The sequence below is a fragment of the Juglans regia genome, chromosome 15 (genome assembly GCF_001411555.2).
Source record: "Juglans regia cultivar Chandler chromosome 15, Walnut 2.0, whole genome shotgun sequence".
In the NCBI taxonomy this organism is placed as follows: Eukaryota; Viridiplantae; Streptophyta; class Magnoliopsida; order Fagales; family Juglandaceae; genus Juglans; species Juglans regia.
The window spans coordinates 422,686-446,631 of record NC_049915.1 but is presented as its reverse complement, the minus strand read 5'-3'; the positions used below and the strand labels follow the sequence as shown (position 1 = coordinate 446,631).

The 23,946-nt window shown below is 33.9% G+C and overlaps 2 protein-coding genes and 1 pseudogene across 3 annotated transcripts; 1 reads left to right on the top strand and 2 right to left on the bottom strand.

The window, feature by feature from the left end:
- Positions 1-917: 917 nt before the first annotated feature.
- Positions 918-7,218, bottom strand: LOC109002597 (CTL-like protein DDB_G0274487). Of its 2 annotated transcripts, XM_018980417.2 has the most exons (7): positions 6,760-7,215; positions 5,829-6,289; positions 4,274-4,457; positions 3,933-4,157; positions 3,727-3,843; positions 2,612-2,845; positions 918-1,316 (listed from the first exon to the last, which is right to left on the bottom strand). In XM_018980417.2, the coding sequence occupies exons 1-7, from the start codon at positions 6,820-6,822 to the stop codon at positions 1,101-1,103; spliced, it is 1,500 nt and encodes a 499-aa protein (XP_018835962.1). In that variant the 5' UTR covers positions 6,823-7,215; the 3' UTR covers positions 918-1,100. The 2 variants fall into 2 exon arrangements, with proteins under 2 accessions (XP_018835962.1, XP_018835971.1); XM_018980426.2 differs by lacking the exon at positions 3,727-3,843 and having other exon boundaries at positions 6,760-7,218.
- A 5,751-nt stretch (positions 7,219-12,969) lies between these two features.
- Positions 12,970-17,512, top strand: LOC109002607 (GDT1-like protein 4). Its single transcript, XM_018980437.2, has 12 exons — positions 12,970-13,194; positions 13,309-13,377; positions 14,223-14,282; positions 14,388-14,435; positions 15,384-15,472; positions 15,581-15,617; positions 15,701-15,748; positions 15,925-15,999; positions 16,080-16,124; positions 16,211-16,272; positions 17,057-17,129; positions 17,220-17,512. The coding sequence occupies exons 1-12, from the start codon at positions 13,177-13,179 to the stop codon at positions 17,289-17,291; spliced, it is 696 nt and encodes a 231-aa protein (XP_018835982.1). The 5' UTR covers positions 12,970-13,176; the 3' UTR covers positions 17,292-17,512.
- Positions 17,513-17,572: 60 nt separating this feature from the next.
- LOC109002578 lies at positions 17,573-23,181 on the bottom strand (annotated as a pseudogene).
- Between the last annotated feature and the right edge of the window lie 765 nt (positions 23,182-23,946).

The following is a 23,946-nucleotide window of genomic DNA, read 5'->3' as shown; positions in this document are numbered from 1 at the left end:
AGAAGAATGGTTAATGGTTTTTGGCCAGACCAGTATATAAATTGTTTTTACTTTCTTTTTCCAGAATTTCTACTGAATGCCTGCCTGTGATGCTCTTTCTATCTCTGGAATTGTGTCCTACCTACGTACAAAGCCATTACGTAGAGGGTTTAAGAGTCATTGATGGGGAGGTGTGTCTGTGAGCGCAAGATGATGGGATGGTGATGAGATGTGATCCACCAAAAAGGTAAAAAATATTAAATTTACTGACAACAAACTATTTCACATCTTGTTCCTTCTGGTCTCTTTCATTGGCTTTATAGATCGAGAGGGTCTCTTAACTCTAAACTTAAAACAAAGGCTTTGCTTGGAAGGAACGTCTTCCTTGGTAAGTAAAAGGTGGTAAAGGGAAGTTCAAGGCGCTTAGGCAGGCGTGTTGCAGCAGATATTACCACATGCATGTATACAGACAAACACTTGGTGCATGAGCATGTCCAAAGAATATGACGCATTCTATACGGCAATCGTACACTTGGTGACATGTCCCTTTCCTCTCTGGTGTTTTTGTGTTCTGCTGTAGTTTGATGCTGCTTCTGCTTGCAGTTGCATTTGGGAGAGGGTGGAGAAGATAATCTCTCTCATGTCACTTGACCGTCACGTGAATAAAGTACTTTGAAACTCTAATCAGACAATAAAGTTTTTTTTTTTTTTTTAAATAAAGGTTTTAATTCACCATATGAATTGGCAAAATACATTATAGAAAGAAAATGATAGTTTTCTCACTCATTTCGAACGTTCCATTTAAAAATAGCACACTATTAAAAAATAATTTTTTTTTATATATAAATCTCATATTCATTCATTTTTTTTAGAAAATATAAAAAATCTACATATTTTAAAACTGTAAATATCATTTCTCATTCATCTGACCGAGTACAAAAACAATGTTATTCATTCATGATTGATGCAAGAGAATTGAGCTTCTGCATTTGAACTGAACAAAGCTTAAACTTTGTCAAAGTCACCTATTAACCAAAAACAAAATAATTCATATATATCTAAGTTGATAAATCAAAGAGCGTTGAATTACATTGTGCCTGTTGTAAACAAAAATGGGCATTTCAAGCAGGTGGGATTTCTTGTATGTGGCCATCAAGCCGATTTTGGGTTAAAACTTTCCTTGCTCGGGCACTCCTATACTGAAGACGCTGGTGTAGCATCTCCGACATCTGGTCGAAAAATTCGGAATCCCATCTTTGAATCAGCAATGGATCTTCAGCATAACAAATGTATATGGATGTAACTGCACTTTCAACCACCACCATTGCCAGTCCCACCTGATATTACAAATCTCCATGAAATGTGTGGCGATCATACAGAAATCGTATAGCAACATATATGCGTGCAATAACATTCCACAAGTATTAATGGTAACAAAAAGCTCTATTTGTGAAGAATAGATGGACAAAATAACAATGGTGGTGAATGTATGAAATGATAACCAACAGTCTGAACTAATCCAATATCAGGATGCATGGTACCCTTCTCCATAGTCTGGCACCTTTCAATCCAATGAATCCTAGTTCTTGTAAAAATAATGTTGTAATATTGGTACGTATCAGAAAATATCAGCAACAATTTTCTGAAATCGTCCACTGATTAATAAATTATAAGGGTGAATTCCTACTCTCTGGAAAATATCAACATGTTCAAAGATTGGACTAAAAAAACTCTGAATATTTTAGTACATCAAAGAAAAAAATCCTGAAATCTAAAAAGGTAGATAACCCCGTAGACAGGCTAACAGCGTACCCAACAACTCCCATGGAAATAGCATTAAGGGATAGAGTGCCCAGTACCAACCCCTAAATCAAATTATAAAACTTAGGTATCGTTTGAATGTTGAGATGAGAAGCCTGTGAATGGTAGTAAACTTGTTTGTAAATAGTAGTGAAATAGTTTCAATTAAAATGCTTTATTGGGTTTTAGAAAATGAGAGAAATTTTTTTTTGAAAAAGTTGAATTATTTTTTGTATTTTGTTTGAAAGTTTGGAAAAGTTGTAATGATTAGGTAATGATTAAATGCCTATTTGGAAACATAACCGTTCCCAAATATTCTCAGACTACTTATTACTATTTACAAACTATTCACTACCATTCAAAAGCTATTCACTATTATTTCACTACTGTTCACAGATAATCTGAGATACTCTTATTTGCATTTGGGTGTTGAGGTGTTCTAGATGATCTATGAATAGTAGTGTTATGTGGGTCCCATTGAGATGTGCTTGAATGTATGAAATAGGTTGAGATATGTGTTTGCATGTATGATGTAGGTTGAGATATGTTTAACTTTTTATGGGAAGTCGAAAAAGTAGTGAGTTCCTATCAATGATTAGTTCGAGATAGGCTGAGATGAGCTCAACACCCAAACATAGCTTTAGTATCCAAAAGGAGCCTAAATGAAAAAGTTAAATTTTGAAATTGAAAAATGTTTGTATTTGAGTAATGTTTGGATGTTGGAATGAGATCATCTCAACATCTAAACGAGCCCTTAGTCTTTCCAACTACTAGAAATTTCACAACCATATAGGAAAAAAAGGGTAAATTTAGTTCGAGGAGAAATGGGTACCAAGACCATTCCCATCAACATTGCAGTGGACCCCACCATGCTCACTCTATCTGTCCATTTAATCCAGGTCCAAACTCCTGAGCAAGTTCCAGTAACAAGCCCACCTAAAAGAATACCCATTAAAAGAACAGCACCTGAACAATCATAGGCAACAAGAGCTTCAACCCCAGTTGATTGGAATAACTCCCAGGCATCCCTTGCTGAACGGTTAAAGCTTTTGCCAGTAACAGCAATCTGAAGAGAAGTAGTTGCAAAACATGATTTACATAAACAATATTCTAGAATTGATAGTAACCCCAGGCAAATAAACTACTTTAATAGACACTAAATTAACAATTAGAACCCAAAGGGGGTGGAAAACCAAAATAAGTATACTAATATTTTTGTATAAAAAAATAAGTTATAAACTATTTCGAAAAACAAAGAGATATGTTATCCATGACCCCATCATAATACATTAAAAATTCCAACAGGAGTCCCTGTCCACCACAAGTTTAATAAAAAAATTCAGGTGCAGTTTGGATAGTGAGATGAGATGAAATAGTTTTAAATGAAAGTTGAAAGTTGGAAAAAATATTGTTAGAATATTATTTTTTAATATTATTTATTGTTTTGAGATTTGAAAAAGTTGAATTGTTTATTATATTTTGTGTGGGAATTTGAAAAAGTTGTAATGATGAGATGAGATTAAGGAGATGTTTGGATTTGGAAGTCATCTCAGCTCATCTCACTATTATTCATTACTATTCAGCAACTTTAACTCACAAATCTCACTACTATTCATAACTCATCTCATTACTATTCACGATCTATCTCAACTCATCTCAGCTCATCTCAAGTCATCTTCGAATCCAAACATCTCCTAAATAAAACACTTTCACTATCCAAACGAGGCCTCAATGTCTTTGGTTCCATGAGATATTATGTCCTTTTGTTATAACATTTTTTATGTAATTTTTTGGCTAGTTGTCTATCATTAAAGCCTTCAATGCGCTTTAAATCACCAATTCTCAATGCATGCCTGTGCTATCTCAAAATTCGAGCACATTTCACTGCTACACACAAATGCATGACAGAGATAACTAACGGTCTTGTTGAAAAAACAAAAGGTCTACCTGAACATAGGCATACTTGTTGAAAAAACGAACAAGAGTCTCCACAAGATGAAAAAGGAAGTCAACACAGCAAAGTAAACACTCATTGTTGCCAATCTTTGACCGGACTCCCCTGATCTGAAATATATTTCAAGCAGCTAAAAAAACATAAACACTCAAATTTGAAAGCAAGACAGTGAATCATTCACACATGCTGGCGAGTATACCTCCCAACGTAGCATCCGAATAGCAGCTGTGAAAAGTGATCCATAGCATATGCTACCAAAAGACGTTGTCACAGCATACCGTAGTGACTTCATCAGGGAACTCGGAGGTATTGATGATGATTCACGACCACCATGGATAAGAACAAGAAACACCATCCCGGATACTATAACATGTAAAGCATTACAGAGGACTGCACCGGTCCAAAATAAGCTTACAGATAACACCTGGATGCACAAAAGAAAACTTGTGTCACTATCTATGGCTCTTTCAAATTGGAATTTATTGCATTTCTTATTACAGTAAAAGCAGCTGGAATGAAGAGCAAAACTTGCCAGCTCACCAAAAGAAGCCACCAGCATCTACCGACATCCATGCTTGAAGCCACAACACCAGCTGCTCCAAAAGACCATAATTCCACCCATAAAAGCATAACAAACATAAATACATATGCTACTCTCATAACTTCTGGAAGACTCCATACCATCTTTACAGCTTTTTGCAACACCAGCATGGTAAAAGGAAGTCTAAAGATGAACAAGATGTTAGGTGAAAATTTTTGGAGTAAAAGACGACATCAGAGAGAGAGAGGAACATCAAATAACTAAAGCAAAAAAGTTTCAAGTAATAGAGTTGAGAATGACATTGTGCCCAGAAACAGTACAGTCTACTCTAATACTCCTGGATGTATAAAAAATCTACATGAGACACATACATCTGTAAAATCTAACCACACTTATAGTTATTGCTTCCTTACTTGCTATGTAATCTTGTACTCAGTATAACTGGTAGAGCATTCATATCAAGGTTGCCTAAACCCAAATGTAACTGAGAACTAATGAAATTAAAACTACATATGATAAGAGAAGTAAATAATAACTTCAAAAGGCACAACACAAAAACTAAATGAAGGAAAGCTTCAAACCCCCAACTAGTTTTGACAACCCATAATGCAATTCTACCACATACAATGTCTTTTCAAGTACAAATAGAAGAAAGGCTGGGGTAGTTGATCTCCCCCCCCAAAACCAAAAATAAAATAAAACCTTTCTCTCATAGAATCATCTTGAAATTCCAAATGAGGAAACCTTTACAAGGAGGCCCCATTCACGATTCTACTCGACACACACTCCAAACCCCCAACGCCCCCACCCCCCTGCCCCAAAAAAAATAAAGAAAGAAAAAACAGTAAGCTCTCATCTCCATTTCAAGTTTTAGGTACAATGACCCTAGCCTTGGAGCCTCATATAAGATATGCCTTCAAGTCCAAAAAATGAACTTCTATATCAGTTACAGAAGTATCCCAATTCCTCAAAAGGGAACTATAATTTTAGACCTAATAATAATGAATGATGCTGCTTAAAAAAATCTCATCTCCACAGTGCCCGCTAACTCACTATTTTCATAATAAAAAAAGGATACAATAAGCTGAGCAAATCTTGTGCACAGAGTTAGCCATGTTCCAGTAAAGGCATTTCCTCAACTTTTAGAGTTTATAATGCTTTCTGAACAACATCTCAGTTTATTGAAACATCATAATAGATTTTCCATAAATCAGGATTTCATTGAGAAAGGCATTATACAATCATGCATGGATAGACATATTCTAGGTCAATGCCTTTGCAAAGATATTTCTACAAAATAAACACTAAATCCATTATGTCCATTACAATATTTGAAGTTCGAGAAATACTTTAGTCATAAAAAGATTACACAAAAATAAACCCACAAAATGACGTGGCTTATGTTGTACGTTAAATTGTAAGTTACTTTTATTGTAAAGTAGATCTAATGGATCACATGAAGCAATGTTATTTTGTGAGTTTACTTTTGTGTAATCTCTTTATATTTGTAACATTCTTTTAAAGTTGACACATTAAAATAGTTAGAGCCCATACCTGTCTATTACCGAGATTACATACAAAAACTGCAAAGCAGCACCAGTTGCAAACACAACACCCCAAAGGAACAGCTCGCCCCAAAAGCACAAAACACTAATCACAGCAAGATAGGTAGTCAAAATGTGCACTGAAACCTTCATCATTACATTCGCATGCGAGCCCAACAAAAACAACCAAGTACATCCAAGAGCAGTTCCAACACCACCGGCAACAGCATACATTGGCCAGTAATTCTCCGTCAAGCCCTTGTGTTGTTCCATAGACCCATTGGTGTACTTATCAATGTTTAGCCTATCCGTTTTCTCGAACCTATTGAGCCCAAGAACCACGAGACTGAATCCCATAACAACCAGATGAATCATAAACACTGCCAACCAGAAAATATCGCGCCAGCGGCGTGATGGCGCAGAAGCAAGCATCTGGCCCCCATCGCAGCTTCTCCGACTCCGGACCACATTCTATAATTATTCAAACATAAAAGAGTGCAGTCAGACTGGGAATTTTTCAGTAAGTTCACTTAACCTCAAAAACAAGATTTTGCCACTAAATACTGAATTCTTTTTTTTTTTTTTTTTTTTGAGAAAAAAAATGACATGTTTAATGAACTCGATCAAAAGAGTTTCAACATCTCAAACATAAGTTAGAGTAGATTGCCTGTTAAAAAAGAATTAAATTCATCAAAACGAACAAACCTAATGAATTTGATTAAAACTAAAAAAGAAAGTTCCAACTTTTCAAACACAAAATAAAATGAGTTCAAATACTAATTTTTTTTCCCCAAAAAGAAAAAGTAATTTGAGCTTGAAACTGAAGCTTACAAAAGTTGCAATCAGATTGAGAACAAATTATAGAGTGCGAAAAAATAGCAGAGAAGTTAACGAAAAGCTAGAGTAGTCTTCGGGTACTGAAAAAACACAAAAGCTAGAACCTGATCGGTGGCGGAGATGGAGGCGGAGTCGAAGGAGTAGTTGGAGCTCTGAGAGTCGATCATGGCGTGAGGGAGGGATTTGTTAGAGGCATAGTAAGGAGCAGTTGATGAATTTTGGATTAACTTCGGGTTTAACTTTGAGAGATAGACAGAGAGGGAGAGATTTAAAACGTGAAGAGGAAGGCGAGAATTTGAGGGCAAAGTCAATGGAGAAGGGTTTGGGGCTATTAAAAACAAAAAAGGAAACTTCGGAGCGTTGAGAAAATGGAGGGGAAACTGAAACTGTAACTCAAACTCAACGGCTAGAGACAGAGACACAGACAGCGAGATATATCATCATATATGTATGCGAATATTCGGATTCAGGTTATCTACAACGTTCTTGATAGTGGAAATTTGGAATTCAGCCAAAATTGTTTTAAATAAGAGAAATAATGGACTGCTAAGCCTCGTATTCCCTATTTGATCAGTCCTTGGGGCAAAAAAATTCTAAGCAATCTTGAGTTTACTTACTACTGGTATTAGGTTATGATTTTATATATGAAAGATGTTGATTTTATCCATGACATGATCATTCTTGATTCTTTCCCTGCACTTATATGTTGTACTTATTTGGTATAACGTAGGAGTCATCTTCCTAACATCCAACCGAAACGACAGCATTGCGGTTGTCACTTGTCCCAACAACATTTATCCACTTATCCATCCTCTTACAGCTGTAGGAATTTTGATGCGATTTACTATATATCAATTACTATTTATTCTTATATCTCATATTTATAATTTTTTTTTAAATGTGAGAATGTATTTTATAAGATATATAAATGTTTTTTATAAAATGTAAAGTGGTAAATAGTGATTGATGAGAATAATTTTTTATCTGAAAGCTGTTAAGGATACCCATGACTATTTTTACCATTTTTTATAAATATGTTTTAAAATGATGATATTTAGATAAAATCACGTTACTTTTATAAACTATTTTATAAAAATATTAATCTTTATAACATGTTACATAATTATAAAAAATATTGTGTTTATCGTTTTCCTTTTAGAGCCAAAGTCACGGCCATACTCTATTCCATGATCATCCCATTTTCTACTATCGCCAATTATTATAAAGATATAATTAAAATAATTAAGTTTACCTCTTTATATCAATTTATATTTTTAAAAGAGAATATCTTCCCGCAAGTCTCAACTGATATTCCCCTGTCAACGGCAACGAATGGTAGCTACCACGTAGAACTCACATGAACCCAATGATAGATCGGACTGCATTGGAAATAAATATTTTTTTCTCAAATTTCACTCCGTCCTCCTTCCCTCTCTCTCTCTCTCTCTCTCTCTCTGCGCCAGGCTTTTAGATCTCCACTGTAAGTCGCCCTCCCTCCCTTGACTCATGAGCAAGAAGCCCAACGTATCTGAAAATGAAATTTTTACTTGCATATATAATTAATGTAATTCAAAACCCTGATCGGTTTGAGCTAGAGCTCCTCCACTGGGACCAGAGATCGTATGGCGTGCGTTTGAATGTGGACGATCTGGTTGATGGTTCTAAGGATAAAAGAATACACGCGTGGGCGTCAAGGTCCCTTGCCTTTTGATTTGTTATGATGCGATGCAGTCCAAAATGAGAATGTATGCTTAGGTGATGTGTTAACTCCCTATTGGCTTCCAGTAAATTCATATTAAACTTTTTAGGATAAACAATCATTTAATACGTAATTCAAAAGGATGACATGAAAACTCGGAGAAACTCACCTTTGACGTCTAGTCCGATCAAGATATATAAGACATTGGGTATACTTTTTGTGTAACGAGATAGTAAGAGGTCAACGGAATTAGGACAAGTCTACAGTTTGGATATTTTGATAATTTTCAAAAAGTAATAATACTCATACAACAATTTCACAACTTATTTTATAATACATGTTGAAAAATAAAGGCATTTTTATAAAATAATGTTAATTTATAAGGTATTTTACAAAAATATCTCTCATTTTAAAATATTGTTATATGAAGTGTTATGAAAAGTAATGTGTGTTTATCATTTTTCATTCCCAAATATAATTCAAATACAAAATTTTCAAACTAATCATTATAGTTTTTTCAAACTAGTTATTATAACTTTTTTAAATTTTCTAATAAAAATAAAAAGCAATTTCAACCTTTTTTAATCCAAACAAAAATAATATTATAAAACTATATTCGTACAATATTTTAATTTTATAATATTTTTTATTCAACTTTTTCTCTCTTCCTTTTCAAAATTCAAAAAATACTCAAATCAAACTATCTTATTACTATTTATAAATTATCTTATTACTATTCATAAAATTTTCATTTCATCTCACTCTCCAAATCTGTCAAAATGAGACCAAATTGAAAGAGTGCTACAATAAAGACTCGAAGCCCAATCAAGACAACACCAAAAAACATGCCATCCTTGGTGTGGCTTCAACGCAAAGGAGCATAAGCTTTAGGGCATATTTAAGTCTGGTTTGGATAACAAGATAGTCTCATCTCATCTCAATATTCAAATACCATAAATACAAACACTTTTCAATTTTAAAATTTTAACTTTTTCATCTAATCATTATCTAATCTATATAACTTTTTCAAACTTCCAAACAAAACACAAAAAATTATTTAAAATTTTTAAATCTCAAAAAAAAAATTATATTCTAAAAATATTTTTATTCAATTTTTTCTCTTTTATTTTTTAAAATATTATAAACATCTTAATTCAAACTATTTAATTACTATTCAAAAACCACATCATCTCACTTTGATATCAAAACGAGGCCTTCAAAGATCGCTTCTGGTTTGAGGAAGGTAGAGTTATATGGTAAAACTGATCTATAGCTTTACTTGGAGAGGTTTTAGAAGCTTGAAAACAAGTGGAGTAAAAAGCTTGATTCGACTCAATTTGTGTGCAACAATATAGTGCTGTACCAGCTGTTTATGCTCTTTTTTGACTACTTCATCAGGACGGCCTATTGCTTTTGCCCCTTTGAACGCATCAGATTATGTATGTTTCTGTCAAGATTGCATAAAAGCATATTTGATTGGACCTTGTTGAGAAGATTGAGGGTTTATGTGTGTGTTGTAATCATTCTCTCGTGCACTCTGTCCCCTATCCATAATCATCACATGCTTGTAAACTTGATGGCTCGTAATCATCATGACAAAAGAAGTCTTTTCTTCTAAAAAGAAAAAAAAAAATGTTTGAAGTGGGATTGTGACGGGCACTAATCAGTTTAGTTCGGGACTTGGTTTTTATGGCCCAACATAAAACAGCTTTAACTTTAATAAGAGTCACACTATTGTATGAGTGGGCCGAGCTTTTCAACACCTCGAACTAAGCCTACAACGTTTCAGATCTAGTTCCATGGAAGAATGAAATTTTTTAAGAGAAAATATATTTATAATGATGAGTTGTATAATCGTTACGTAATCATTTTAAAAATATATATATATATATGAGATTTATATGATAAAAAATTAATTTCTTAATAACAGACTCTACTCTTTTTCAAAATAATTACGTAACGTTTACGTACTTCACAATTATATATATAATTACTCTTTTAAGAATAAGCGCTATAGACACAAAGGTTATCTGAAAATAAATTTATAAACTGATATAACTTCATGTGATCGTTAGATCTATTATAATAAAATTAATTTTATAATTCGACGTACCGCATGAAATCACGAGTTTACTTTTCATGTGTAATTTCTTTGTAGTTAAAATATTTTTTTTTTCAAAGCTTTTGTGCCAAATCAAGAGAAATAAATATATAAAATATATTTTATAATATTTATTATTGTTATTTATGCGAATATCTTGGTCTGTATTTGTATAACTCAACTGAATGGGAGAAGAGCTGTTTATGTATCTTCTTGCTTTTGGCATGTTGTCCAAAAACGGATCTTTCAAAGTAGGGAACATTGATAAACCTTTTAAACTATGTTATAATACGTACGTACGACTAATCAATGTGTTCTAATCCCTACATGACATGTTTTACATGTGTGTGGGGTATGCACTTAGTAAGTTTCCTTGAGACAAGAAGGGAGCTCTTAGCACGTAAGAGATCTTTCAAGAACAAAATCAACGTGGCGTTGGGGAAACCAAGACATTTGTATATCATATACCTATATGTATTATTTATTTGCTATATTCATCTTTCTTCACAATTATTTTCCCATCATCATCACTTAATAAATTATTGAATGCGCTTTTTGTCGTTTTATTTTCCTTTCAATTATGGGTTATACTAAGGATTTGTTTGATTATATAGTTGAGATGAGATGAAAGTTAAATATAATATTATTAAAATATTATTTTTATTTTAAAATTTAAAATAATTAAATTATTTATTATATTTTATATAAAAATTAAAATAATAAAATAAAATAAGATGATTCGTATAATCAAACCACGCTCGATTGTGAAACCCTATTGACTTGATGATATGTCAATCAAAGAAGAGTACCGCATCATTAATTAAAATAAAATTCTTAATGCTTTATAAAATATGAAAAAATTTTATAGTTACAAAGAGATTTTATTAAAATAAATTTATAAATTGACATAATTTTATATGATACGTTAGTTTTATTTTATAATAAAAATAATTTTATAATTTTATCATACTTTAATCATACTAAATGGTATGTGACACATTCATCATCATTAGATGATTAAGAAATATGTAATAAATAATTATTTAATAATAATAAATATAATAATATAGTATATAAAATTTTCCTACTATAAGATATTAGCCGATCGAGTAGTCTTGACTTGGTGTAATCCAAATAATTAAGAGCAAAACATGAAAAAGACATTTTTGTCTCTTGTCAAATCTTTAGAGAGTCTCACAAACTGTCCTCTTTTTGCAACTTTTATGTATCTTAATTATTTAGTAAAGCCCATACAGATTTCAGTTTGCATGAATAGAAACCGATCGGGGAAATCGAGATCTCCACTTTCCATCGAAACCGAACACATTTTAATAAACACCAACTACTTTACCTACGTACGTACGTACGTTGCCATTTGAGATGGACACACAGCTCCTCCTCGTCGTGCCAACCTAGACATGAAAAGGCATATTGGCTTTATGTTGTTGTATGTTTGCTTGCTTATTTGAATACTTGTTTAAAAGGCTAAACTTTGATGGATTCCACGGCTCTTTTCACTTTCTGAATTATCAAACTACAAATATTAATGTACGCAACCCCTTGTACTTTTTTATAGAGATATTCTTTTGATATAAAAGAAACTTTATAAGAGTCGTTAGGCTGTCACCCAGTTTTGATTGTTGAGCATGCCGCCTAACACGAATTTGCTTTTATTTATTTATTATATATTCTTTTCATTTTTTTAATATATTTAAATATATAAAAAATACACTAATACATTAAAAATTACTTCTTTAATCATTTAGTAAAAAGATTTTAAAAATAAAATAAAATATATAAACGATCAAAACAGGCGGATACTAGCATTTTCTATTTTATATATTGAAAATTTATCGTGATTTGATGTGATACGTTAGACTATAAAATTATTTTTATTATAAAATAGATTTAACGTATCATATGAAATTATGTTAATTTACGGATTATTCTTATAAAATTTTCTTATAGCTGTGGTACTTCTCTATTTATGGGTATATACTATAAAAAAATGAGTTTGATTGGATATATTCTATTTAAAAAACGAATGAAAAAAATATTGCTTTAACTAAAAAATAAATTGAATTTTCTTTTATTCAGTTTTCAATTTCCGCAACAACTAGATGATATATTCAGCGAATTTCTAATAGGATATAATAAAAAAAGAAATCTTTAAAGGGATTGGAGATTGATCTAGAGAGAACCGGATCCCTTGGAGATGCTCTCCTCCTAAATTTACTTTTCAATAAATTAATTTATAAATTATAAGCACGATGTTATTTATTATTAATTAATATTTTTTTTTTTTGTCCTCTTCATTTCAATCTTTGAAGTGTAGAGTGTGTAGACAAATAAATGCGATCCATTGAAGTAGACGAATCACGTGCCCTAGGATACTGCACGCGCCACTATTATCGCGTCACTGAAGGCATCAACTTCGATAGAAAAGTCACCGTGATTCAATCCCCACCACCACCACGTGAAAGCATCTCTTTTTTTTTTTTTTTTCCCTGTTTTCACACGCCAAATAAAATCCCCACGCGCACCGATACATGATACAATCACAATCTCACTAGTCCTCTTCTTCTCAAGTCCATTCGAAAAATCTCAACGACTCAGCCGAACTCAGAGAAGGAGCGGGCCAGAGAGAGAGAGAGTTCATTAGGATTCTCTGCTCTCCATATTCTTCTTATTCTTCAGCTGCTTCTCTGTAATAGAGCAAAGATGAGCTCAGTCGTACAGGTTCATTGACTTTGTCACTGATATTCTTTAAGCTATGTTGGTTTCTGGATTTGTAGTAATTGTTTGCTAATGAGATTCTCCTTTTGTTTGTTTTTTTGTTTGGGGGTTAATTAGGGTCTCACCAAGTCGCTTGCCATGACCGTGCTCTCCGAGATCGGCGACAAGACGTTTTTCGCCGCCGCGGTTAGTATAAAATTGCAAGTTCATTACCTTTTTGTTATCATGTTGGTTAATTTTTCGTGCTTCAATATTATTTATTTATCTATTTGCTTTGGGTATATGGGATTATTTTCGCTCTCTGTATTAGTTTGGAAGTGATGCCGGTTAGTTTTATATCTTGCTACTATATATTGGTCAGCTCCAAGCTATGGATTTAAAAAAAAAAATTAATTGAAATATATTGTTAAGCGGCTGGTAAGAGAGATGTTGTATTTGTGGAGAAATACTCGGATCGTTTGAGGATTATAGTCTTCACTTTGTTCTTGAATTGTCAGTTTTTCTTCTATTGGTTGACATTTTAATTCGGACACTACTGTCCTGAGTGGTTTTATTGTCGTAGGAAATTTCTTTACCAAGGAGAGGTGTTGCGATTCTGCAACCCATTTCACTTACTCGGTTCTTGCAGCAGGGTCTCTAATGATGGTGCCTTTTGCTGTAGAGTCCACAAAATCCAGAAATAAAACAATTAACAGATGATGTGTTCACGGGCATATATGATGTTAAAGCATCTTTTTTTTGTTGTTTATATGTAGATGTATATTGTCTTCGAGGCAATCAATTTTGATATTCAAATTTATGCTCATCAAATGCCTATTTCTCTATAAGGAAATTACTGTTTAGTGCCAGAGTGTCTCTTTGTCCATAGTTAATTTTGGGCCGAGTGTCATGTTGTTATGTACGGATTTCTTTGAATTTCCTTTGATAAGGTACTTGAGTGAAAATCGAGATTTTCATTTAATGTCTTTTTTACTTAAATGATGTTTCCATGTGCTTCTCTTTTACTAAATTGCTATGATTGTTGTCATAAGATCCTGGCTATGCGTCACCCCAGGAGGTTGGTCTTGACTGGTTGCCTCTCAGCTTTGATTGTAAGTGTTTCTTGCATCTATTATACCTATTTTATTTGGTTTCAGTTCTGACATATGATTAATTTTTAAGCCCTCACGGTGCTGGAAACATTTTTTGATTCTTAGGTTATGACTCTTCTTTCTGCTCTTGTTGGCTGGGCTGCTCCAAATCTGGTTAGAATTCTATTTGGTTTCTGAAAAATGCTTATTCGTGTGGATTGAATTTTTTTTATGGTTGTAGAAAAGTTGATCGCGATGGTATATAAGGGAAATGTTTTGTCTTATGGAGAATTTTGGTTGATAATTGATTATTTTGTGTCCGTATGTTTGCTTGAAGGTTGTATATGTACTTGAAAAATAATGCATGAATAGAAGATATATGGAACTGCCAAGATGTAAAATATTCCTTTTCCAAGTTTCTTTAAGTTTATGCATTTAAAACTTCGAGCCAGTTAGCTGAATGAAATGACATTTGACTTTTCTTCTGTTGAGCTTGTTTCAATTAAAAGGCTTGCTATTAGATGTCTTTTTTCATGATTAATAAGGGTCATACGCAAGAGTTCTCAGTTGCTCATATAAAGAAATAAAAGGTTCATAAAATTGGCTTAAACCTTGGTGAGCATCATCAAAACCTTATCATTCTGAAGGCACTGTGCAGTGGATTTCTATACTTTAGTGATTAGGTAAGAATACTTGCATATTATCAACCAGCTGGCTTAGATATTGTGGGGTTCTGCAATTTGTGCTTGAAAGGCAAAAGGGTGTTGGGTTCTGTTTCTTTTGTACTTCTATAGTTCTATGGGCTGATATTGTTTTGAATTACATGAATGCCACACATGATGGCAGATGGAGGATCCCATAAGGTCTTTAGTGCATAAATTCATGTTGTTATAGGCTATTATCAGTACTGGTGAAATTTTAGCATCTTTGTTCATGTTGGTTCTGCATTTAGTTTTATAACATGGATCCAAGGTCAGTTGTGATGTGTGATTGGTTTAACCACATACTTTGCAGCATGTAGCCTAGTGTGTTTATCTTCTGAAGTACCATGAAACAGGTTCTCATCAATGTGTTACAGTTTCTTCATTAAAACATAACGATTTTTTATTTTAAATCATGCAGATCTCTCGTAAATGGACTCATCACATAACAACATTGTTGTTCTTTGGGTTTGGGCTATGGTCTTTGTGGGAAGGATTTACTAGCGAAGGGTAATGGTTCATTTCTTTCATCCATCCACTTGTTTGCTGCCTTTTGCACAAACAAATATCTTCATCTAAAGTATTTGTACTGGAGTTTAATCCTGGGTCACCCTACAGGGAGGCTGAAGAGTTGGCTGAAGTTGAAGCAAAATTGGTGGGTTTTCTTCTGTTAATTCATGCCTAATATTAACTCAAGGGCCAAGGCCTCCTTTGACTTTCCTTTTTTGATTTTATTAGAATGCTGATTGGAAGGCTGACACAGGAGCCACCAAAAAGAGAAGTAAGGTATGACATATGACAATCTTTTAGCTATACTCAACGTTTTTGTCAAGTCTTGAGGTGTCTTACTGGTGCATTATGGGTTTTTTAAGCTTATAATTTAACCTCTTGAACCTATAGTTATAAGATACATCATGCTGCGTGTTTTGACAATTTATAACCTATTTTATCTTTTGTCACAGGATGATGATGATGATGATTTGAAAAAGCAGAAACGGCCGTTTCTGTCACAATTCTTTTCGCCAATCTTATTGAAGGTTTTATCTCTATGGATTATTAAATCCAAACTCAGCATTACTAACAAAGCCTAACAACTTTCATCATGCTCATATCGCAGGCATTTTCTATTACTTTTTTCGGTGAATGGGGTGACAAGAGCCAGGTAAGTGTTACCTTGGGAAAACACGTGTGTGCCTTTGAATGATCTTACTTTCTCAACTATAGTACTGAACCTAACTGCCTTTTCAGCTAGCTACCATTGGTTTGGCTGCAGATGAGAACCCATTTGGTGTTATTCTTGGTGGAATTATGTAAGTTATGCCTGTAAACCTCTATGTGTATCAATTGGAGTGTTGCTGATAGTTTGGTGTTGTTCCATGTGTGATGTATAAAGGATGTTAACATGTGATTTGAGATATCTACATGGTGTGGCGCTCATATCTGTGGTCTTTGTTCTAGTGTTACACACCTTGAGTTTTGAACAAGTCTTATTGGAAGATGTGTGGTTTTCTTTGCTTTGATATAATCATCTTTATCTCATGGACACTCAAAATGCAAAGTGTCTGTGTTTGACATTAACACTGCATAGCATGGGTGTGGGATATATCCTTGCATGCCTCTTGTCTCTTGCTTAGCAGGTTCTTCCAACAAAGAGAGGACCATATTCCTAATGGTCCTTGTTTACAACGTGCCTTGTCAAGATCAGTTTTTTTTTTTTTTTTTAAATTCTGTCAAGCACTCATGTTACACGCATGAGGGCTAGAAGAAGAAAATTGAACTTTTGTGTAATTAAGCACTTTTTTAGTGTCTTGAAGTGTGGGGGACTTGAAAAATCCACTAACTGTGCACAAACCACCCCTAACACTTGTAGCCCCGTTTGTCTATGTAGTTCCATATTTTGTATGCTTATTTATTTGTTTATTGGATTTTGTTTCTTTTGGTTTTTGTCATCTTTTAGTTTTTTCCCATGTATGTATGCATGCACGCTAGCGGTCAAATGTTTTCCAAACTCTGGAGCATGCATGCATGTGTGTGCGCTAACAAGTCAGACATTAAAGCCTTATATATCTGAGTGATGGTGTTCCCTTCTCACAGGGGACAAGCATTGTGTACTACTGCAGCCGTCCTTGGTGGAAGGAGCTTGGCTTCTCAAATATCGGAGAAAATAGTAATTTGGGAACTTGAATCCACTTATCTTCATTTTATAGTCATGGTTGTGAATTTGTAGTGTCATGATTCTTTTTTCTTTTTTATGCAGGTTGCACTCTCAGGAGGAGTTCTTTTCGTTGTTTTTGGGATTCAATCCTTCCTTTCAACAGTTGAGTCATGATACACATGAATCCATGATAATGCATGGTTAGTAATATACTTAAGATTTTAAATAAGAAATTTGTCTGGAATGTTATGGCGGGTGAAAAGTTGTCCTTAGCTTAATCTATCGGCTGGTTTCTATTACCGAATTATGGATTGGAACAAATATTTCCTTGTCCCATGTGATAATTCCAAATTTATTTCAATGGTGAGTATAAAAAGTCTTTTCCATTCCAAGCACTTGCTCACTCATGAATCATTACCGCTCATAAGTAACATGATTTCAGCCCATAACATACGCTATTGAAAGTAAATACTCCACTGAGCTGTGCTAGATCCACTTATTGCATGATACTTCCACACCATCAAAATTGCCTTGGAAAGAATGCAAGAGTAGGCAAGAATCATTGCTTCACCAAAGGAATGATTTGATGCATAATACAGAATGCTGCCTATCCCCCACACAACTAGTTATACAGGGATTGAAAGATTCTTTGCTGAGAAACTAACTATACTTTGGCATATTTAGAGTTTAGTCCGTCTGGCGAATTATCATAGTTGCAAGTACAATTACATGATCACTAAATTGTTTCAAAGAGATATAATATGCTTTAAAAAGTGGAGCCTATATATAGAGTATTGCTTGCACCTTTTGCCTCACTATAGTGCATTTGCCTCCGTACTTTACCACGATGCATGCCATTCTATATATTCATCCTGCCAACTTATTGAAGGGGTTTGAAAATTTGCCTTTTGATACTTAGGAATTCGAAGCTCGATCAGGTTGAATTGGTTCATATATTGGTTGACATGCATTATATATATTGTGGGTGTTGAAATGTGCTTATAGGTGGGATTTTTTCTCGAGGTTTTTATGCAATGCACTTCTTTCAAAGATGTTTGAAACAAGTTATTTGGAAGTTACAACTCAAAAACTGTGTTTATAGAAAAGAAAACTTGGTACGTTGTAGAACGAAAACAAAGACGTCGTGGTTTATAAATTCTGAAGAGACGTTAACTGATCAAGTCAATACAATAATAAATCATCCTGGTTTTTGGGTAAACGTCAAGAGTTTTATTTGTTTCGCACCTCAGAATATAACTTGAAGTCTGGAAAAACCTTAATGCAAATGAAGGAATCAATGGCGATCGTAATCAGATTTAATTTTTTATTACTGACAACTGAGATCATATGATATTGATTACATTCTCTTAATCATTACTAAGATTCATCTTGATCTGTTCGAATGACTTATATAATCACTGCTTCATCATCTAATGCATCCCGACCGCTCATCTCTCGATTTCACATCAAATGGTCGAACCATCCAATCTTAGTGATCTAATGATCAATTTACCTGCATGGCCAATTAATAGCTATGGCCAATTTGTTTAATGTTCTTCAGGTTCCAATTAACCCCAAGTGAGTCAAGAAATTAATTTAACATACTACGTACATAACCTATGTTTTTTCTTCCCTGTAATGTAGTACCCATAATGATAAGGTTTGATCATGAAAGTCCTTTCGAGTTTCGAGTGAGGATCTGGATTTTGATTAGCCGTTCATATAAAAAGAAGATCAGCAGTTCTAGGGTGTGTAAGTTCCACATGCTTCATTTGAAAATGAAGAAAAAATGGTAATGAAAGGGATTGCGTTTAGAAGATGATCCCTAGCCGGCCTTGTGGATCATCCATCTTCTAGGAAATTAAAGAATAAAAAGACGTTCAATCTCTACCATACAGAAATGAACTGGTACGTAAAGAATGGACCAGTACTTATTATATTATAAATATATTAGATGTTATATATATATATATATATATATATATATATATATATATCTTCAATGTATATTACAAAGACAGTCCTACGTACCTAGTTATTGAGAAGTCCAGTCATGAGAAAATGAATGAGTTTTGTGAAGTACCACTCGATTACATATTCCAATGACGAAAAACGGTACATCATATATATATATTATTAATATTCATGATTAGTGATCACCCAAGGTTATATATAAACAAAAATGGAATTATATAATAAGGAAAGGATTTTACCCAGTTGATGAACCATCTTTTTAATTGGTTAATTTCTTGATGATCACTAGCCACATATTATTATAAATACTGGCGGGGAGCTGCTGCAATATTAATATCAATATCAATGCTCAATATCAATTCATTCAGCTTGCAGCATGCAGTAGCCGGCCTACTACTGCATGCATGCATTGCAAGTGTAATTTAATGACAAAATATGCATAAATAAGATATAATATAGAAACTTACAAAATATGAAGTGGGAGCAAATCCAAATCCGAATCCGAATCCGAATCTGAATCCAAGAAGGTCTCCAAAGAAAGGGAAGGTCACTCCAACGTCCAATAACGTAAACGCTGCAATATATATATATATATATATATATATATATATATATATATATATACACTAGCAGTAGGTAACGTCCGAGCGACGTTTGCCCTTTTTTTTTTAATTTTTTTTTTATCTAGTGATTGAAGAAGTGTTTTTTTAATAATTTTGTGAATTTTTTACTTTTTTTAAAAATATTTATGATGATTAAAAAAATACATGACAAAAGGAAAATAAAAATAAAAAAGTGAAATACACATTCAAGACATATTTTTAGGCTACTTCTTCATTAGTTGTAGCAGTTCTTTTTAGTTAATTAAGAATATTATCATATTTAAATTATGTTAAAACTCTAATTATTTATATTGTTATACTTTTTTAAAAATATTTAACAAAATTTCATCATTTATTTAATATTCAGTAAAACTTTATCTTTTATTTAATGATGAGAAATTAGTATTTTATAAATTGAAGTTAATTTTAAGTGTATGATATAATTTTTAAAATTTAAATCAATATTTAAACTTCTATCGTTTGATTAAATCTGAAAATTAAAGATGAAGGGTTGGAATTTAAAACTCAAAAATTAATATTTTTTCCTACTGTTCATAATTACTGTTTATAAACAGTAGCAAATGGCAAAAAACCATGCAGAAAAAAAAAACTTTTGTTACTATTCATTACTGTTCATCTATGAACAGTAAATTTATAGCCGCTTTTAAGTATAGGCCGTGATATATATCCTCTCTAGCTAGCAAGGCAAATACAGGCATGGCATAGACCTACAAATTAATCTCTCTTGATCATTATGGTAATTTGCTGCACGCATGCAGTCCTCATGATCTCTAGCTTGTGCGTATATAGACTACTACTGGTGCATATATACATGCATGCCTGCATTTATATTATATGTTGTACTTATATTAATTACTATATGCATGTACGTACTTTCATTATATAAAAGAGTAATACTGTTATTCATCCTAAACCTTATATATCATCTCCAATCACACTTGCTGATATGACACGTTTTAAATAATTTTTTCGATCAACTATATACTTAGATGCAGGTAACCACTTAGAATGTACCACGTGACAAATGTGACTGGGGACGACAATATCTAGCACGAGTTATTAGGCAATTAGCACCTGGTAGCTGCCTATGACATGGACGACCACCATTAGGTTAGCAGAGGCAATGAGCCACGTACGCAGGTTAATTTCTGGATATTCATAAGCAGATTGTCATCAACATCTTGCCCAAACGTCCAGTATCCAATTCATGGCCACCGGAAAATAGCATATTGCATTGATGAAATAGGCTCCAATATTTGCACCTTTCCACATGGGTATCTTTGAAGGCTTCTCAGGAGTAGATGGAATTGTGGCCTGAATTTCATGAAGGGCCACTGTATGGCCGGCAAATGCAAACGTGATTTGACCCAGCGCATGCATTAAACACACGAAACATGTAATCTGCTGAGCTTGTTGTTTTGTATGCGTAGCTCACATTGTCAATCCGGCCTCTCGCCAATTAAGCAACCCACCCAGGCAATAGTTGAATAACTGCGCCAATCAGAAACTCTAATTCATACAGTAGATGTACTCAAATCTGTCATTTTATGAAAGAGCATTGTTACACAACCTCCACCACACTCCACACTCCACACTTTTTTAAATTTTTTAAATTTTTAATATTTTAAAAAAATTTTTTTTTTGAGTTTATTCTTTTTATATTATTTCAAATTTTTTATTCATTATTCATATAATAAATATTTAATAAAAGAAAAAAATAATAAAAATTAAAAATAATGTGGAGTGTGGAGTGTTAGGAGGTTGTGAAGATTTTTTGTTTATGAAAATCCTGCATATGTTTCTCATCAGGGTGCTTCATAAATCGTTGTGTTGGTTCTCAAGAAAGTTCATCACTCACGTACTAAGCCTTTCATGACCTCTAGACAGGGATTGTCAAAAACTAATGCCCTGTTGACTAAAATCTTGTTTTACTCACAAAAATTATTACCCAAATATAGTTTCCTGATCATCTAGTGTTAGATATGAATTTCAGCCTTGTTCATACTCCCAAGGTCAAGGAAGGCATGATTTATGGATTCGTGCATTCTTAGAGGTGTTACCGGGGGCATTGATAAGAAGGCCCACTTAGCCTGAAGACTCGAGCTTGGGTTGGAGCACGTCTGGACGTTATGCCACCATAATAATCACCAAGTTATTCTATGAGGAATTTTGACCATTTTTTCCTTATAACTTTTGGTTATAAGGATTTTTGACCATTCTTTCAATTCTGAGGATCAAGAGTAGTAAATTTTGTGGAGAGGGAGTGTTCTAGATTCCGAAGCTCTAAGCCCTCCTCTCTTGTTAAATTTGGAATGAAAACAACTTTAATCTGAGTTGATCCAGAGTTAATTAGTTGGTCCGAGGACCAGAGCTAATTTCAGGGCTTAACCTATCTTGACACTTTCTTTCCTTTCTCTTGGCCTTTGTTTTTATTTTTATGTATCTTTCCGGGTTCTCTTTTGGCTTGGAAATTATAATAAGTTGAAATTATTTTACCAGAATTTGTTTGAAGTCTACCATGCACCTAAAGTTTAAGCTGAAAACTTGCCAAAAAAAACACTACGCTGAACAATCCTTCTTAGATCATTAGTTGAAAGGGACATGATTGCTGCAGCTAGTGACACGCCGGCAACAGAATTAAAATTGGGAAGCTGAGAGAGGAAGAAATGGATGGCCCCAAAGATCAAAATCCAGTAGGATTGCCTGAGCTGTGTGCAATTGGTGCAGGCCATCTCCATAAACTTCTTAAGGCACTTTCCCCCCGTGACCATATACACTATGTCACAGCCAACCTGGACAATAAGTTGCCGCGGAAGCACAATCCAAGGCCCCAGTTTTGGCCCAAAGGCATGTCGACCGAGGTCAATGTACCGATCAAAGCAAGTTCCTGGAACACATTCATGGAGTTGTATCATCTGCCACAATGCGTTCATGGTCATGCACCATGATTACACCAAAACCATTGTCCCTGTACCCCTGAAAATATAAGAAGGTGATATATATATATATATATATATATATATTTATGTATTTAATGTTAGTATACTAGTTTTAATGTGTCCTTCTAAGAGCACTAAAGATAATATTGAGAAGAGTCCAATATATATATACACCATCCGAGGTAAGCCATGGCATAAGGCAGGCTGAGTACTCCTGCACCAATCATGGCCGTGACAGTGTGAAAGGTTGAGTACCACCATTTGGCTCTGCGAGAGGTGCCCTCCTCTACCCAGTTGTCTTCTGAAGGCACTTCCTGTCAGAGTCCAAAATTTGCAAACAGTGAGGAATCTAGTGAAGAAAATAAAGTAAGGTGGTATATATATGGTATGAATCAACCAAACTAATTCCTTATGCTACGTACCTTTGGAGGAGGAGAAGAAGAAACCATTTCTGCAACCAGAAAAGGAGTCGGTCCCTTCGAATGTGGAGTTCCATGATGATCTTCAAGTATATGTAGAGGTTGGTTGGTGACTCGAAGTGTGGGATGGAATAAAGTGAGCTATGGGAATCTTGCATTCCTTGGCCCCAGTTTCATATTTATTTATATAGTTTGCTGCTTCGATTGGGACTTTTGCTTTTAAGGCCATTATCAAATGAGAAAGCAATAATGGTGGATGCAGTAAAGTTGTTTTGGTTGAAATAGCAAGTGACTCGATATATTTGGCAAAATATATATATGAAACTACCACCCAATCATGAAGATCATACATGACATTAAGCGTTTTGTTCAATTGCCATTAATCCTGGCTTTCTACGCGCATGGTAAGAAGCTATAGATATATTATCATATGTGAAAAATCATGTCCACATGACTGATTAGCCTTTTGGGTCTTTGCGGCAAGGGCATGGAAATACTCAAACCTACTTGATTGTCCAGGCACCAGAGGATGACCGGGTAAATTTTGTTGGCTGAGGAATTGGGTCCATCCTTTTAATCATGACACTTGTGGCACTAGCTTTATAGAAAAGGGCCACTAGTTTCAGGAATATGATTAAAGTTGGGAAGCTGCTAATTCTTATGTCAAAGTTGGTGGTGGCCTTCCAGCTTGGTGTTGGCTTAATAATTTTGAGTTACTTCCAAATGGTTTGACAAGTACTAGGTAGTGGGCTCGAATTTTGATAGAGATTTATCTTAGAATATTGGTATTAATCGCCTAAAATTGGATTTTCAGTGAGACTAAGGTCCAAACTATGACACAAATCCAATTTGAAGATTCATTGATTTACCTTAG

What these genes read in the sequence shown, in the direction of transcription:
- LOC109002597 (XM_018980417.2), bottom strand. Translation starts at nt 6,822, where the DNA reads ATGATCGACTCTCAGAGCTCCAACTACTCCTTCGACTCCGCCTCCATC. An exon ending in CCATCTCCGCCACCGATCAG is followed by an intron (nt 6,290 to 6,759) that starts GTTCTAGCTTTT and finishes GAATAATTATAG; the next exon opens with AATGTGGTCCGGAGTCGGAG. An exon ending in ACAAGTATGCCTATGTTCAG is followed by an intron (nt 2,846 to 3,726) that starts GTAGACCTTTTG and finishes ACTTCTCTTCAG; the next exon opens with ATTGCTGTTACTGGCAAAAG.
- LOC109002607 (XM_018980437.2), top strand. An exon ending in AGACGTTTTTCGCCGCCGCG is followed by an intron (nt 13,378 to 14,222) that starts GTTAGTATAAAA and finishes TGTTGTCATAAG; the next exon opens with ATCCTGGCTATGCGTCACCC. An exon ending in GTTATTCTTGGTGGAATTAT is followed by an intron (nt 16,273 to 17,056) that starts GTAAGTTATGCC and finishes CCCTTCTCACAG; the next exon opens with GGGACAAGCATTGTGTACTA.